Source organism: Schistocerca nitens, chromosome 2 (assembly GCF_023898315.1).
Source record: "Schistocerca nitens isolate TAMUIC-IGC-003100 chromosome 2, iqSchNite1.1, whole genome shotgun sequence".
In the NCBI taxonomy this organism is placed as follows: domain Eukaryota; kingdom Metazoa; phylum Arthropoda; class Insecta; order Orthoptera; family Acrididae; genus Schistocerca; species Schistocerca nitens.
Genome location: NC_064615.1, coordinates 581,240,900 through 581,259,712, shown reverse-complemented (window position 1 = coordinate 581,259,712; position 18,813 = coordinate 581,240,900). Strand labels below are relative to the sequence as shown.

Below are 18,813 nucleotides of genomic sequence, written 5' to 3'. Positions count from 1 at the left end.
CATACAGTCATCATGTTCATCTTTATCGCCATCATCGTCATGGATAAAGGCACACTCAGACATGAATGGGAATGAAATGGCAGGTGTCATTGCTAAGGAGGACTCTTAGGATTGAGAAATAGGTTATTGTGGAATCCCAATTAGTGATTAGAGTTAGAACTTCATCCAGGGAAATGTAGAACAAAGATTTGCGGGAGTGCTACAGTAGTACGGGAAGAGTTTAGAGACAAATACATTTTTTTTCTAAGGGTACGTCTCACATATGACAACCGTCGACGTTGAAGAACCGCCATCGTATGCCTGAGTTACTGCTGCTTCGAGAAAAGTCTGCATTAGACGGTGTTATATCATTTCCGCAGTGTGTATGTGGCGATGATGAGGGCTCCGACGATTTCAAATTCGGTTGCTTTGACTGCTGAGTTCCTACAAATTCCCTATCGACACCAGTAACATTGTTACTATCGTAAATGTATTACGAGACTTACAGAACCTTATACGTGCTTTTAGGTGAAGATTCGCGTTTGCTAAGGAATTGCAGACACTATTGAGTGAAACTGGTAATAAACTGAAAATTCCACAATGAGATTTTCACTCTGCAGCGGAGTGTGCGCTGATATGAAACTTCCTGGCAGATTAAAACTGTGTGCCGGACCGAGACTCGCACTAGGGACCTTTGCGTTTTGCGGGCAAGTGCTTCACCAACTGAGCTACCCAAGCACGACTGATGCCCGGTCCTCACAGCTTTACTTCTGCCAGTACCTGGTCTCCTACTTTCCAAACTTTACAGAAGCTCTCCTGCGAACCATGCAGAACTCGAAAGGCAAAGGTCCCCAGTTCGAGTCTCGGTCCGGCACACAGTTTTAATCTGCCAGGAAGTTTCAAATTGAAAATTGTTCTTTTGATTACATGGTATTATTAGTTATTAATGTAATTGCACTGGCTGTAAGAGACATTCTCATATATCAATAAAAAAAGGGTATCGTCTGTAAGTGCCAAGTGAATTTCCTGCTAAGCACGGTGCAGAGAGAGACAACCGGGAAGGTGTTAGTGAAGCTGTTAGAGCGCGGCCAGCTCGGCGCACGGCCTTTATCAGGAGCTGAACGTGCAGAAAGGCGACGCGCGAGCGCGTCCAACGCTCCCGGTATCTGCGGCCGCACGTGGAGCAACACACAACACACTTACGTCTCCGCTTTCCTCATCCAGCGACTGCTCTTCCACTCCGCTGTCAACCGTCGCCTTCGACGACCACAGCAACTTGTACACATACTGAGGAAACATAGTCATTGTTGTGACTATTTACACGTTGGCGCTTGTCCGACGTCCTCTCACGACGTCCAGCGTAACGGCACGGAAGTCCCTCACCCGAAGCGACGCGCAGGGATCCTCGAAGGGGAACTCACGAATCGGAAACCACGAGGCACTTACATCGCAAAGAGATCCGCGAAACCACGCAAAAGACCAAACGCTGTTCGATTTCGGGACGAGCGCGCTAACTGTCGGCGGTGCAGCATTTCCTCGGAGCGCCCCTGGACGCAGCCGGGGACACGGCTTGCGGAAGGAACTGCGCGGACATGCCGGCGCGTTACCGCGGCAGCGACACTCGAGCGAGGCGCGCGCTCGCATCGCGGCCTGACCTCAGCGACGCCGCCGGCCGCTGTGGTGGGGAAGAACAGCGGCCGCAGGGCTGCCAACCCCGCGCCGCCGCGCCTCCTTTCCCTTCGGCGTGACGCAACTCAGCGTGGCGGCGGGCAACGCCCACCTGGGCTCTTCAGCGTATAGCGGGGCAGGACGCGCGAGGGCTGCTGAAAACGGCAAACTAAATCACAAGGTGTGATTGCGAAGGGTGTCCCACAAACAACGCACATCTGAGAGCATAATAACGTTCAAATTGATTCATCAAATTAAGTACCGGGTGATAAAAAAGTCAGTATAAATTTGAAAACTGAGTAAATCACTGAATAATGTAGGTAGAGAGGTACAAATTGACACACATGCTTGGGATGACATGGGGTTTTATTAGAACAAAAAAAATAAAAAATAAAAAAATACAAAAGTTCAAAAAATGTTCGACAGATGGTGCTTCATCCGATCAGAATAGCAGTAATTAGCATAACAAAGTAAGACAAAGCAAAGATGATGTTCTTTACAGGAAATGCTCAATATGTCCACCATCATTCCTCAACAATAGCTGTAGTCGAGGAATAATGTTGTGAGCAGCACTCTAAAGCAAGTCTGGAGTTATGGTGAGACATTGGCGTCGGATGTTGTCTTTCAGCATCCCTAGAGATGTCGGTCGATCACGATACACTTGCAACTTCACGTAACCCCAAAGCCAATAATCCCACGGCCAAGCATGACGAAAGTAGCGGCTGAGCACACGATCACCACCAAACGACGCGCGCAAGAGATCTTTCACGCGTCTAGTAATATGGGGTGGAGCGCCATCCTGCATAAACATTGTACGTTCCAGTAGGTGTTTACCAGCCAGGCTGGGGATGATGCGATTCTGCAACATATCGGCGTACCTCTCACCCGTCACGGTAGCAGTCACTGACGTTTCACTGTCCAACGTCATCTGCCGGACATTTTGTGAACTTTTTTTTTTGTTCTAATAAAACCCCATGTCATTCCAAGCATGTGTGTCAATCTTCACCTTTCTATCTACATTGTTCTGTGGTTTATTACGTTTTCAAATTTATACTGACTTTTTGATCACCCGGTACTTTACATCTTATTGCGGTATATCCTACTTGTCATTATGTATGAGATATATTACTCAAATGACTTCCATGACTTTGCATGTCCACTCTCGTTCTTAGCGAAACTTTCCGTACCTTTTCGACAAATTTGCATCTCTACTTCTGAAATTACACGATGAATCTCGACGTTGAGCTCTGGAAATGACTGGTTTGTTGGCGCACGTTTCACATTTCAAGTACTCCTCCGGAAAGAAATCACAGTGAGCTACATCACAAGATCTGGGTGGCCATCTCACGTCATCGTTACGAGAAACCATGGAGGGGGCTTGTACCCCTGTTGTTTTGCGTGGCACTATCACAGCACAGGTCTACATTGATGTTTTATACACCTTCTTGCTTGTCACTGTTGAAGAGCAATTCGGGGATGGCGATAGCATCTTTCAACACGATCGAGCACCTGTTCATAATGCACGGCCAGTGGCGGAGTGGTTACACGACAATAACATCCCTGTAATGGACTGGTCCGCACAGAATCCTGACCTGAATCCTATAGAACACCTTTGGGATATTTCGGAACGCCGAATTCGTGCTAGGCCTCATCGACCGACGTCGATACCTCTCCTCAGTGCAGCACTTCGTGAAGAGTGGGCTGCCATTCCCCAAGAAACCTTCCAGTACCTGATTGAACATATGCCTGTGATAGTCGAAGCTGTCATCAAGGCTAAGGGTGGGCCAACACCATATTGAATTCCAGCATTACCGATGGAGGGCGCCACGAACTTGTAAGCCATTTTCAGCCACGTGTCCAGATACTTTTGATCATATAGTGAAGGTGTAGACTTTATTTGTGGCAGAATTAGGTATGGTGAAGGGTAGTATTATTGTACAAACACACGAAATTTCTCTGTCTTGGCCCACATTACTACATCTTACTTTCATCATCGGATCTGTCATGAGACAAAAAGTAAAAACGTGGCATGTTTTAATTCCTTGCATGTATTACAAAAATATTATTCGTGAGGAAAAAAAAATCCATGGGATGCACATTGTTTCAGTAGATCACAAAATGAGAAGTGCCCACAGTAAATAGGATAAAATTCAGTAATAAAATGGCTCTGAGCACTATGGGACTTAACATCTGTGGTCATCAGTCCCCCAGAACTTAGAACTACTTAAACCTAACTAACCTAAGGACATCACACACATCCATGCCCGAGGCAGGATTCGAACCTGCAACCGTCGCAGTCTCACGGTTCCGGACTGCGCGCCTAGAACCGCTAGACCACCGCGGCCGGCAAAATTCAGTAATATACATGAGTAATTCATACCAAATATTTTTAAAATGTTAATACAACATATATCGTCAAATAGTACGTTCTCATATGGCGTGTAGGTGCATAATGGCGGCGACACAGTCACCGATAAGCAGGTGAATTTTTTCGACCGCTATCAGGTGGCGTCCAAGGTACAATAACAGCGCACTCTATTTGATAGATGATAGGCAAGTACAAACATGACATCAGACTTTCATAATAATAATAATAATAATAATAATAACAAACGACAAAAAAACAATTTTTATTCAAATCCGTTTATTCATCATGGCTGCTTGTTCCTATGAGAATAAATCTCAAATTCTTCCAAGCAAAGATTACGAAAGATCTAAGAAGGTAATATTTCCTCTACTGTGAATTTAATTTTTGGATGCATCTAGTTAAATTTCTTAACAATGTCGTTTATGTCACCGGAACTCAGAAAAGAAGTGTTACCTTCGTAGATCATTTGTAAAAGAAAAATAATGGGACACTATCAGCTTACGTTTTTCGTAAATCAACCAAAACAATGGTTCAAATGGCTCTAGGCACTGTGGGACTTAACATCTGAGGTCATCAGTCCCCTAGAATTAGAACTACTTAAACCTAACTAATCTAAGGACATCACACACATCCATGCCCGAGGCAGGATTCGAAACTGCGACTGTAGCAGCAGCGCGGTTCCGGACTGAAGCGCCTAGAACCGCTCGGCCACAGCGGCCGGCGTAAATCAACCACTTCATATGTTATTATTACCACAGACTTGTGTCAATCAAATTCCCACAGATGTTTCTTTTTTAGGTCAATGACTAACAGGATACTCGAATTAACTCTTGATAATATTGCTATTGAACGTGAATTAAATGTAATTACAGAGCTAATGATGGCTAATGGTTTTAATGCAGTGAGGATATACAGAAATATGAAAGATAAGTGGAAAAGGCATGAAAAGCAATAAGCAACTAAAACGAAGTTTATCTCTGACTTATAATCGTTCACATTTTGGGAGCACTGTGAAGTCATTAAAAAGAGTGAATCTAAAAGTTGCATTTCGTATCAATAGATATTTACGTGACAGATTACGCAATTCTATAAAGAATAATGATAACAAATTTTCGAGGTCTGGAGTGTATAAGCTCAAATACGAGGATTGTGATAAATTTTGTATAGGCCAAACCGGTAGTAATTTCGCAAAAAGATGTAGGGAGCATACGGACGAGTCGAACTAGAGAGTTTCAGGGAACCATTTAAATTTGAAAAACATAATCTAGACGGCATTACAGAAAGCCTTAACATCCTCAGGAAGCACCCAAAGGCCACGTACTCAGAAATTTGGAAGGACTTAAAAAAGATATATTCTCATAGGGACAGACAGTCACAACGAGTGATAAACGAGTAAACGGATATGAGCATTTTTTTTTTTTTTTTTTTGCTTCTATGACTAGTTATGACGTTCGAGTGTTTTAGCAAACCAACTCCTAACTCCCACCTTATTTTTATTGGCTCCACATGGATTACGCACTGGCTGTCTTGGAATCATTTTTCTGCGATTTGGTCATCGCCTTCTGTTATATTTTGCTGTTGTTGGGCTCTACGACTTCTCTCATTTTTTTCTATAGCCTAGCGTTTGGTGCAACAATATTTCAGTGTTTCACTGTAAGCTGTCATATTTTTTTATTGTTATTTCATCCCTCTCGCTCCATATGGGCAGTGGTTGGCTGCCAGCGGTACAATTCAGTTCTCCACTCTTCATCCAAACGAATTAAAACAGAGTTATAATGAGAAATAGAAACTAAATTTGGGGCTTTTTCTATTTTAAACTAAATAAATCAAAGACGGTCAGTAAGAAACGTAAATACGTACATTTTAAAAACACTTACAAGAAGATGAAATTCTTATGATAAAACATTGAAACACTTAACTTTCACTTAAAATCTAAGGGACCTGCACTAAGGTGAGAAGTATTTTCGGAGGAGAGAGAATATGTTCCATAGGGTTGTGGATCTGTTAGATAGGAAAACTATGGAAATGAGAGATAGTGGAGTAGGTGGATAGTAGGAACTACAGTCAGTGGGAAAGGTAGAGGGTGAAGACTGATGTGTCACTTGGGAAGGGCAATGGCTGCAAGAGGGAAGAGATTGGGATGGATGGTGATGGAAAAGGAGAGAGAAGCTCTGAAGTCGAATGGGTTAGTGGTGAAGAGTTAAAGTTGGTGGGAGGGATAAATATGGGGGCCAATCTCATTGTCTGGGAGAGGGTAAGGAGTGTATGTAGGTGTAGGGACGGTGGGATGTGTGCGTGAAGGCGTTGCAGTATACCAGTGTTGGCGATCAGAAGGGAGACAATGAAGTTGTTGGAATCTAGTTTGCGGATAGTATAGGAGATACAGAGGTGTTCGATGTTGATGAGGAGGGGTGGAAATTTGATGGGGTGGTGGAGGATCCAGGTGGGGGAAGGTAAAGACAGAGTGTATTGCGTTCGTGGATTTGGAGGGACTTGTAGAACATTGGTGGGGAGGAGATCCATGCAACATTTTCATAACAGACGATGGATCGGATCAGGGTTTCGTAGGTGCGGAGAATAGTGGAGGGGCGTAATCCCCAATTTCGGCCTTTTAGTAGTTTTAGTCTATTGTGGGCTTAATGCTGGATGCTTAATAGGTGAGATTTCCACATTAGTTTTTGGTGAGGTTCAGTGCAAGATTTTAGTGTGTTAGTTATATGGACAGGACGGTTGTAAATGGTATGGCAGAAGTCATGGAGGCTGAAGGTGCGAGTGGTTCGTCCTATGATTATCGCTTAGGTTACACCAGGAGGTAAACTGGTTGAGGGGGACTTGGAAGGATCATTGGGATTTGTGGAGCGTAGGGTAGAGGGCGAGGAAAGGGGTGTCATCAGCATACGGAAGGAGCTGGACTGGTAGGGGTGGTTTCGATATATCAGCAATAACTTAATATTTCGTTTCTTTATTATTATTTCAATTTCCTACGACGTGTTTTTGTCCACTGGCAGTGGACAAAAACCGCTCTTCAGCTAAATGTTACCAAAACTGTATTTAAAAATGGTTAAAACATATAAAATGCGACAATAACAGATGACTTTGTAAAAAATACATAGGTTAACGATAGTGACGATTTTTACAGTGGCCCAGCGGTTCTAGGCGCTTCAGTCTGGAACCGCGCGACCGTTCCGGTCGCAGGTTCCAATCCTGCCTCGGGCATGGATGCGTGTGATGTCCTTAGGTTAGTTAGGTTTAAGTAGTTCTAAGTTCTAGGGGACTGATGACCTCAGATGTTAAGTCCCATAGTGCTCAAAGCCATTTGAACCATTTTTTGATTTTTACATAAAAATAAGTGACAATAAACAGGATTTGTAAACTACACATACATGAAAATACTGAGTGTTTTTAACACTCGTTTGACGGTTTTATAATGCAGTTAAAATACAGTCACTCTGGGACGTGAATGGTGGGTTTGTGTAATGGTGATGCGAGGTGACACACGAAGAAATTTTCATAATGAAGGTGCAACAATGAGTATGACTGTGGTGCCCCATAGAACTACAGGTAGCAAAGTCAGCAAGGTGGATGAAGGGGAAAGGAGGAAATTGGAGGATGGTGTGAGGTAGAGCGTTGTGATTAGGATTGGAAAGAGGGGTAAACCTCGGGACGGATTTCATCTTTGGGGAGTGGTAATTGGTTAAAATTCCGGCGGGAGAGGATGAATAAGGCATGGAAGTACATGGGAGGTGGAATATGGATGTAGCGGCGCAGCAGGGTACATGGATTGGTGATTAATGGTTGGGAAATTGGGTGCTAGGACTGGGTTTTTCGGTTAATGTACCGGATCCGGATGTGCTCTAGGAAGAGGAGAAGGTGTGAGAGGTGGATGAGTTGGTATAGGATGCCAGTTGGGTATGGTAGGCGGATGCGGAAGGCCAGGAGAAGTGCATGTGTTTTCGGGATTTCTAGGGACTTATAGGATTTAGGTGAGAAAAAGATCCAGGCAACGTTAGCGTACGCTAGGAGGGGGCGGGTGAAGGATTTATAGGTGAGCTGTCATATGTTGTACAAATCTTATGTTGCGACAAATTCGTTAAAATCTCAGCAGACCCATATAGATGCACATGTATTAACCCTTATGGATTTTTCAGTTTGATATATACTTCCATTAACAAACATGGAAGTATATTTTTAATCTAATATATGTTTCATCCACGTCTGCACTCATCTGTCGTATATCTATTCCCGGCGGGGTCAGGGATTTTCTCTGCCTCGTGATGACTGGGTGTTGTGTGATGACCTTAGGTTAGTTAGGTTTAAGTAGTTCTAAGTTCTAGGGGACTGATGACCATAGATGTTAAGTCCCATAGTGCTCAGAGCCATTTGAACAATTTTTGTCGTCTTTCGAATAGCGTGCGCTGTTATTGTGTCTTGAGTGCCACCTGTCGGCCGTCGAAAAATTCACCTTCTTACCGGTGACTGTGTCGCCGCCTTTAAGCAGGTACACCCCATACGAGTATGCACTGTTTGACGATATACATTTTATTAATGTTTTACAGTATTTAATATGTATTACTCAGGTATATTACTGTATTTGCACCCGTTTTATTGTCAGCACTTTTCATTTTTTTTGTGATCTATTCGATTAATGTGCCTCCCATGGATATTTTCTTTTCTTACTAATTATATTTTGTAATATGTGCAAAGAATTGTATATTGTATATCCTATGCTTTTACTTTTTGGCCGGACGGTGTGGCCGAGCGGTTCTAGGCGCTTCAGTCTGGAATCGCGCGACCGCTACGGTCGCAGGTTCGAATCCTGCCTCGGGCATGGATGTGTGTGATGTGCTTAGGCTAGTTAGTTTTAAGTAGTTCTAAGTTCTAGGGGACTGATGACCTCAGATGTTGAGTCCCATAGTGCTCAGAGCCATTTGAACTATTTTTTTTTCTTTTTGTCTCAAGACTGATACGAGGACTGCAGTTAGCCGAAAGTTTAATCAAAGTAAGAAATAATAATGTGTGTCCAAGAATGAAAAATGTTGTGTATTGGTGCATGACTATGGCCGCTGACAGATATGAAGACATCCTGTCTGCTATTCTGAAGTGTGTTGGATGAAATAATGTGTGTTGTAAGATTAGTTGCCACGCACAGAAAACAAATTGTTGCTGATAATAATAATCATCTGTGTAAGAATGAATACAGGCTATGTTTCAGTTATAGGTAAGATGTTGTAATGCAGCAAATAAATAAATAATAAATAAATTATAATAAATAATACAATTTTACAAGCATCGTTTTTGGGTGCTTATGACCATAGCAGTTTTGAGCCCTAAAACCATAACCAAAAAAAATCGGTTTGAAGACTTATTTCATTTGAAATTGTGCAGGTCTTCATTTCATTTATTCCCTCTCGTCTACACACAGATATATAGGATCTCCGCAAATTTATGGTTGAACCATTGTAGTACAATTCTCGGGTAACGCAGCGCATATCGTGTCCTGACGTCGAGAGTATTTCATTTCTTAAAGCGATCTCCATCCATCAAAAATTACGAGACCTTCCTTAACACGTTTTGCGCTATTTAGTTGAGTGGTTCGGTCGCTAAATAGGTTGTGGCAGACTGTATATCCCAAGATGTCGGATGCAATCATTTGTCGGTCACAGAATTTTTTAACTGTCTCTAATCGCCTTTAGTAGCGTTTTAAATATGTGAAAATTGCCAATTTGCTCCGTGTTTCGGTATTCACGTTACACTGTTGGTCTCTCTCTAACTGCCTGCTTGGGGGCACGGCGAGTAATGCAATACGGAGATCAAATCAACCTTCGAGCTGACGACGGCTTGCCGGCCGAAGTGGCCGTGCGGTTAAAGGCGCTGCAGTCTGGAACCGCAAGACCGCTACGGTCGCAGGTTCGAATCCTGCCTCGGGCATGGATGTTTGTGATGTCCTTAGGTTAGTTAGGTTTAACTAGTTCTACGTTCTAGGGGACTAATGACCTCAGCAGTTGAGTCCCATAGTGCTCAGAGCCATTTGAACCATTTTTTTGACGACGGCTTTACTTACTGTCGAGCCCTACAGAACCCCTATGACACAAAAGATCTTTCCAACACTGAGGACTCTACTTTATGTGCCCACTAACACATGGCTATTGTGAAACACTAAATGTATCGATATTGCAAAGAATACATGCATTATTTTCTAGTTTCTTGCTTTGCAGTCTGTGGTTTACTTTTTGGACAATGTATATAATGTCTCATTAAAGTGGAAAAAACTCCTCCCAAACAGGCCATGGAGGCCCAACGGTACCGACCGGCCACCGTGTCATCCTCAGCCCACAGGCGTCACTGAATGCGGATATAGAGGGGCATGTGGTCAGCACTCCACCCTCCCTGCCGTATGTCAGTCCCCGAGGCCGGAGCCGCTGCTTCTCAATCAAGCAGCTCCTCAGTTCGCCTTACAAGGGCTGAGTGCACCCCGCTTGCCAACAGCGCTCGGCAGACTAGATGGTCACCAATACAAGTGCTTGCCCAGCCCGACACCGCTTAACTTTGATGACGGGAACCGGTGTTACCACTGCGGCAAGGCCGTTGGCTCTTCATTAAAGTGAAGTTCGGTCGAAATGGATTCTTTTCTCTTCTTTAATGGAAATGTCTGCGGATTACACGAAGATATCCGATGTAAAACTGACGTCTCAGAAAAGCAGAACGGTGCCAGAAACGGAAACTAGTCTGGTTTGGACTTTTCGGGACAATACCAGAGATGGTGACAATGAATGAAGTAATTATGCCATGACAATTTCTTTGTTGAAAAATTAGCAACAATTAGCACGTAAGAAATTTTATTCCTTTACCAGTTTCAAGCACCTGGTGCCCTTGTACAGAAGATTAGAATCATCACATCATCCGCTGAAAATATCGCTGAACGGAATTCTTTGTGTCAAAATACCAACGAGTGGAGACATCCCTACAGTAGCTGATAAGCTCAGGGAAAATAAACGGGTGTATGCCGAAGTACCACAGTATTATGTTGTATATGACTGCTTATTTTTGACGCTCGCTAATGAAACGTTAATTCTAATCTTCTGACGAAGACCGGTAAAGAAATAAAATTTCTTTCTGCTAACTGTTGCTGGTTTTTTCAACAAATGTAGCTGAGTTTGCTGAAGACGGATAAAGTACTAAACATGATGAATTCGTTGTGGGAATATCTGTAATGTGTGGTTTAATGTATGAAAGTACAACACTAACTGTAACTGTAGAGCGCCTGTGGCAATGATTAAAAAATTTCTGCAGCTAAAATTTATTTTAAAAATGCCCTTATTCGTCATTCAACTCTTAAACAAGATATGTGCATCCAGCTTAAACAATTTAAAGGCTTTTTTTATTAGAAAATTAATCTTTTTTAGTATGTAACGCTTGAAAGTCGACCGAATAATATTGTAGTAAAGATGGGCTACTAATATTCAGATGCAGAACAAATTTTAAAACTACATGAATACAAAAGTGAGCGACAGAGTGAGAAAAATGCAGCTAAACATAGTCACAATGCACGGAATTATATCGCACATTGGTCCGCTGTAAACACCGCTGAACGGAATTCTTACTGTCAAAATACCAATGAGTGGAGACATCCCTCCAGTAGCTGATAAGCTCAGGGAAAGACTGATGATTAGCTACCAAGACCTCTGTTTGTCAGATTGGTCTCGTACGCAGCTGAGTTGTTTATCGCAGTACTTCCATGAAATAACACGCAATTAACCTCATGTACAAAGCTACGTTCGCTAGCTGCAGCTGCTGACGTTCTCCTACAGGAAAATTCCATCTGCTAAACAAGCGAACACAATCGAAGCAGGTGGAGGAGAGCCTGGAAATGAACCTCATCCCTTCTTTACCGCCACTCCGACGGGAAAGTTAACAAAAGCAGTTTTTGTCTGTTCTTCACTCAAATATCCTACGGTGAATGTACGAAACACATCACACGTGTGAAATTAATGCGAGACGAGAACACTGATAACTCACGATCTGGGGGTAGATATGTGGTGGAAGCGATGCGTTCTTAAAACGGTAGTGATGCGAAGGTATGAGGATCTAAAATATGGGTGTGACACAAAACCGATCGGGAGTGCTACGTAGACAGTCACAAACCACTGAATCTATTTTATTGACGCCATAAACGGCAACAATTGAGGAGAAAGAGTTTTTTTTAAAAAAAGAAGGGTGGAAAACGGCATAGCTTCAGGAGGGTCGAAGAGGCTCTGGACGTAGTTATGAGAATATTCTGAGAAGTACTCGTAGATAGAACATTGAGAGTTGGCTATATACAAAATTTTTGCAGATTATCACCAAATTTCAGTAGAATAGTGGATTGGAAAAATATGCAGAAATTTACACAGATTATCTCCATCTGTGTTTTCACGTTAGTACGAAGTTGTGTTAAAAAGTAATGCCTCCGAATTTTTTATGAGAAAACTTTTAAAGCTTTTTAAATAAAACGGACGTTACTGGTATTCTACATATTTATTCTACGTACATGAACGTAGAAATTTGCAACCCTTTGCCGCTGGAGGGCACCAAATTGTGAACGTGTAACATGGGTGTGTATAAGGTAACTACGTCGTGCAGTTATCGAGTTTCATATTAGGAGAATCCGTTAACACATAGAGTACCCTCTCCTTCAGCATGACTGTGCGCCACGACATCTGCAACAACTCGACGCTTTGGTTTCACTGTCATCGACCATCCTTCATAAAGTCCCGACCTGGCCCGATCCGATTTTCATCTGTTTCCAAAACTTAAAGAAAACTTTTGTGGACTTAACTTTGATAGTGATGATGCGGTGCAAGCAGAGGTGAGGTTAATAATACTTGTTTTATTTAGAAAGCATTGAGGGTTTTTGCATAAAAAATTCGGAAGCATTGTTCTTCAGCATCCCCTAGTATTATTAGTAACTAATATCTATATTCCTCGTACTGTTAACGCATTTTGTAGAAAATAAGCATTCTCCAGGTGTGTTTGCACACTGCGGCGCCAATGGTTTACACTGAAGAGCCAAAGAAACTGGTACACCTGCCTAATATCGTGCAGGACCCCCGTGAGCACGCAGAAGTGCCGCAAGACGACTTGGCATGGACTCTACTAATGTCTGAAGCAGTGAAGCAACTGACACCATGAATCCTGCAGGGCTGTCCACACATCCGTAAGAGTACGAGGGGGTGGAGATCTCCTCTGAACAGCACATTGCAAGACATCCCAGATATGTTCAATAATGCTCATGCCTGGGGAGTTTGGTGGCCAGCGGAAGTGTTTCAACTCAGAAGAGCGTTCCTGGAGCCATTCTGTAGCAATTCTGGACGTGTGGGGTGTCGCATTGTCCTGCTGGAATTGCCGAAGTCCGTCGGAAAGCACAAGGGACATGAATGGATGCAGGTGATCAGGCAGGATGCTTACGTACGTGTCACATGTCAGAGTCGTATCTAGACGTTTCAGGGGTCCCATATCACTCCAACTACAACGCCCCACACCATTACAGAGCCTCCACCAGCTTGAACAATCTCCTGCTGACATACAGGGTCCGTGGATTCATGAGGTTGTCTCCATACCCGTACACGTCCATCCCCTATACGATTTGAAACGAGACTCGTCCGTCCAGGCAACGTGTTTCCAGTCATCAACACTCAACTGTCGGTGCTGACGGGCCCAGGCGAAGCGTAAAGCTTTGCGTCGTGCAGTTATCGAGGGTACACGAGTGGGCCTCCTGCTCCTAAAGCCCATATCGATGACGTTTCGTTGAATGGTTCGCACGCTGACACTTGTTGATGGCCCAGCATTGAAATTTACAGTCATTTGCGGAAGCGTTGCACTTATGTCACGTTGAACGACTCTCTTCAATCGTCGTTGCTCCCGTTCTTGCAGGATCTTTTTCCAGCCGCAGCGAGGTCGGAGATTGGACATTGTACCGGATTCAAGATATTCACGGTTCACTCGTGAAATGGTCTTACGGGAAAATCCCCACTTCATCGCTACCTCGTAGATCCAGTGTCTCATCGCTGGTGCGCCGACTATAACACCATGTTCAAACTCGCTGAAATATTGATAACTTGCCATTGTAGGAAAGGTAGGCGATTTAACAACTGCGCCAGACATTTGTTATCTTATATAGGCGTTTCCGACCGTAGCGCCGCATTCTGCCTGTTTACATATCTCTGTTTTTGAATACGCATACCTATACCAGTTTGGTTCAAATGGTTCAAATGGCTCGGAGCACTATGGGACTAAACTTCTGAGGTCATCAGTCCCCTAGAACTTAGAACTACTTAAATCTAACTAACCTAAGGACATCACACACATCCATGCCCGAGGCAGGATTCGAACCTGCGACCGTAGCGGTCGCGCGGTTCCAGACTGAAGCGCCTAGAACCGCTCGACCACCCCGGCCGGCGCTATAACTGTTTGTTTGGCGCTTCAGTGTATAAGGCGCTCTGCAAAAGTATCGGGGTGTTACTATGGAACAGTGCGTAGTTTCTTCTTGTGACATGGTGGCGTAGAGTGAGTAGGGACTTTTCTGTCTGTTTCTTCAGTATGTAGACAAAAGGAAGTGCTTGACCACACTTCGGCGATCTAACTTCCCACATTTTTCTATCCTCCAAATACCCCCCCCATCACCACCCCATCACATCTTCGGAACACAATTTATCTGATAATACAGAACTACTACATCTGGATGTGGTGCTCTCGTTTGATATTTGGTGCAATTCACTTCTTTTAGCAATAAGCATTAGTGTCATACCATTAAAGAACTTTTTAATAATTTTTGATTTTCAATCTCTTGCATCGCGTAGACTATTAGTTCCAGAGAAAAAAAGCAATAAGGCATATTTTGTAGAGCATTTACTGTAGTTTAGTTTTGTACTGGAATACGTTTCGCTAGAGACCGAGGTTTTCGAGCTATTCAAGAAAAATGTAAAAAAAAAGACGTTTAAACTTCCCGCCCTCTCTCTCTTGTTGGTCAGAATTTTTAGTATGCTACACTCCTGGAAATGGAAAAAAGAACACATTGACACCGGTGTGTCAGACCCACCATACTTGCTCCGGACACTGCAAGAGGGCTGTACAAGCAATGATCACACGCACGGCACAGCGGACACACCAGGAACCGCGGTGTTGGCCGTCGAATGGCGCTAGCTGCGCAGCATTTGTGCACCGCCGCCGTCAGTGTCAGCCAGTTTGCCGTGGCATACGGAGCTCCATCGCAGTCTTTAACACTGGTAGCATGCCGCGACAGCGTGGACGTGAACCGTATGTGCAGTTGACGGACTTTGAGCGAGGGCGTATAGCGGGCATGCGGGAGGCCGGGTGGACGTACCGCCGAATTGCTCAACACGTGGGGCGTGAGGTCTCCACAGTACATCGATGTTGTCGCCAGTGGTCGGCGGAAGGTGCACGTGCCCGTCGACCTGGGACCGGACCGCAGCGACGCACGGATGCACGCCAAGACCGTAGGATCCTACGCAGTGCCGTAGGGGACCGCACCGCCACTTCCCAGCAAATTAGGGACACTGTTGTTCCTGGGGTATCGGCGAGGACCATTCGCAACCGTCTCCATGAAGCTGGGCTACGGTCCCGCACACCGTTAGGCCGTCTTCCGCTCACGCCCCAACATCGTGCAGCCCGCCTCCAGTGGTGTCGCGACAGGCGTGAATGGAGGGACGAATGGAGACGTGTCGTCTTCAGCGATGAGAGTCGCTTCTGCCTTGGTGCCAATGATGGTCGTATGCGTGTTTGGCGCCGTGCAGGTGAGCGCCACAATCAGGACTGCATACGACCGAGGCACACAGGGCCAACACCCGGCATCATGGTGTGGGGAGCGATCTCCTACACTGGCCGTACACCACTGGTGATCGTCGAGGGGACACTGAATAGTGCACGGTACATCCAAACCGTCATCGAACCCATCGTTCTACCATTCCTAGACCGGCAAGGGAACTTGCTGTTCCAACAGGACAATGCACGTCCGCATGTATCCCGTGCCACCCAACGTGCTCTAGAAGGTGTAAGTCAACTACCCTGGCCAGCAAGATCTCCGGATCTGTCCCCCATTGAGCATGTTTGGGACTGGATGAAGCGTCGTCTCACGCGGTCTGCACGTCCAGCACGAACGCTGGTCCAACTGAGGCGCCAGGTGGAAATGGCATGGCAAGCCGTTCCACAGGACTACATCCAGCATCTCTACGATCGTCTCCATGGGAGAATAGCAGCCTGCATTGCTGCGAAAGGTGGATATACACTGTACTAGTGCCGACATTGTGCATGCTCTGTTGCCTGTGTCTATGTGCCTGTGGTTCTGTCAGTGTGATCATGTGATGTATCTGACCCCAGGAATGTGTCAATAAAGTTTCCCCTTCCTGGGACAATGAATTCACGGTGTTCTTATTTCAATTTCCAGGAGTGTATTTACAGCACACCCTCGACCATACACAAATATTGGCGCCTTCGCGAATTATTTCCGCTATTTTTCCTTCGTTGGGAGACTAAAGGTTGAGTATTCGCTTGCAATGGCTATCGAAACACAGGGAAAATCTAAATTCTGATTGTCGGACGGGCATACTGGGCGAGGCAGCTAAGACAGGCCAACGCAAAACATATCAAGAGTGAAAAAATATATGTGCGCCTTTCGACAAGCTACAGCGAACAAAATGGCGAATTGTCTGGCGTTCGCAAGTAATTTTTATCGTTTATAATCAAAAAATGGCTCTGAGCACTATGGGACTTAACATGTATGGTCATCAGTCCCCTAGAACTTAGAACTACTTGAACCTAACTAACCTAAGGACATCACACACATTCATGCCCGAGGCAGGATTGGAACCTGCGGCCGTAGCGGTCACGCGGTTCCAGACTGAAGCGCCTAGAACCGCACGGCCACTCCGGCCGGCTGTTTATAATCACCGAATTACGACATATATTTTGTTTTTTGTAATGGAACTATGTATTTTTTTCTGTGACATTTCAAAGAAGCTTATAATAGAGCTGCAACAACGTAACATGTGTAGGACTGGACCAAATATCACCAAGGCAACAGCGCCGCAAACGACTATCCCGCTGTCAGGAGAAGAGGTGCCGCAAACGTCTGCCCTGTTATGCCAAATGTAAGCAAGCCCCTAACTCAGGTATGGTTTGTATGTTTACTATGATGGCTGTCATACCATGTGCCCAAAATGTTGACCTTGAGCATTGCTAAACGCTATAAAGCGATTCTGGAGAAACGATAATACATGTTGAATTTCACCTGCAGTTAGCGGTAGCACAGTTCCCAGTTATAAGGCATTTCATGGCCTCGGGAGTCGTCGGTGTTTCCTAGTAGACCTCTTGTTTTCATTTCTTTCACTAGTTGATCTTCGTTTTCGTATTTTATTTTCCATGCTTCCAGACTCTAGAACTTTTTTAATTTTTCGTAATGTTGACAAACAAAGATCGTGAGCGCTTGGTACGATCTGGATGCTCCTCACCATACAACCGCAGCGCTGCTCAAATAAACAGTTTGGCGACATTCGCCATAAACGATATTCACTTTTCCGATTATCATGTGCGTCGTGAATATCTCAAGATCTTTTCGAGCAAGTTATCTGATTGCTTCAATAGCAGAACACAGATTGATGGGCTTCAGACGCACAAGTAAACGGAAGAACCCTTATGCGAGAGATATGCTTGCTTACGTTTGATATACGCTCCCGTACACATCATAACCACTACAATATCTTGCTCGGTTAAATAAGATTATACCGCTATTGGTGTATATAGAAAAAGGAAGGCAGAATTAACATCCTAGCAACGTCAGGACGACGTCAGTAGATACCTTGTGTGGAAGCAGGAAGGAGAGAGTTGTTGCAATGGAACTGGCCGATGGGAATGACTGGGATTACAAGCTCCAGTTTTTCATGACAAATGGTTTTACATCAATTATAGCGCATCTAACCAAGTTGATGCAGGTACTTCAGATAGAGACAGGAAATCTGTTCTATATTTATTTACAGAGGTGGTGGAAGTAACTAGATTCTCAGCCTGGGACAGAGATGAGGCTCACGTGAACGAAATTTTTGTTCATTGTTTTGATACATTTTGCTCAGTATCCTTTATTTCTGCTGTTACAAAATGGGCAGCTTAACTGAAGCACAGTAGTGTTACTCTCAAACACCATTCATATAAAGGACGAACCTAAAAAACAACGACAGATGAAAATAGTCTGGGCGAAGACATGAATGAAATAGCTAACGCCTTAGTTATAAATGAGTAAGGTGCATTTTACGCGAAGAACTAACTGTCGGAAGACTTTTCAGACGAAAGATGTCACATTTGTTGAATGCTGACCGACAACAAATGCATAATACGAACTTCTCAACAAGGTTGGTTATTTTGTATACAGATTTCTTACTGTAAATAAGACGTTAGTGCAACACATCGCACTGGAAGTTGGGCATTCATATCTTGTTTGGAAAGTTCGCAACTGATTTTACTGTTGCGTGCATACTCAAACTCTGAGATATTATTATCGCGAGCGGTAAGGAGCGAATAGTTGTTGAGAGTAGTGGGACGCAGCGTGGCGTGGTGAGAAGTGGCGCGTCAGGAGAGGTAGCAGCCCGCCCTGACCGTGCTAGCTGCACAGGAGGAGAGGTTTTTGTGTTAATAGAGGGTTTTCTGGTAATCTGCCTTTATGATGTGCGTCGTTGTTGCTTGTTGGCGTACTGGAGGGATTTTGTCAGATTTATGTAAGCATGCATTGCAAGTAGTATTCGCATCTTTGTTGT

General features: G+C 44.3%; 1 protein-coding gene across 2 annotated transcripts in view; it reads right to left on the bottom strand.

The window, feature by feature from the left end:
* The window catches only part of LOC126236641 (phospholipid-transporting ATPase IF-like), a 683,598-nt gene that overhangs the window by 474,656 nt on the left and 190,129 nt on the right, over window positions 1–18,813 (bottom strand). Inside the window, exon 1 of one of the 2 annotated variants that reach the window (XM_049946097.1) lies at window positions 1,183–1,420. The exons of the other annotated variant lie outside the window; for it this stretch is intronic. Within the exon in view, the coding sequence (XP_049802054.1) occupies window positions 1,183–1,284 (102 nt within the window). The 5' untranslated portion in view covers window positions 1,285–1,420. Of the gene's footprint in view, window positions 1–1,182; window positions 1,421–18,813 lie in introns of those variants that run through there. 2 annotated transcript variants of the gene reach the window in all.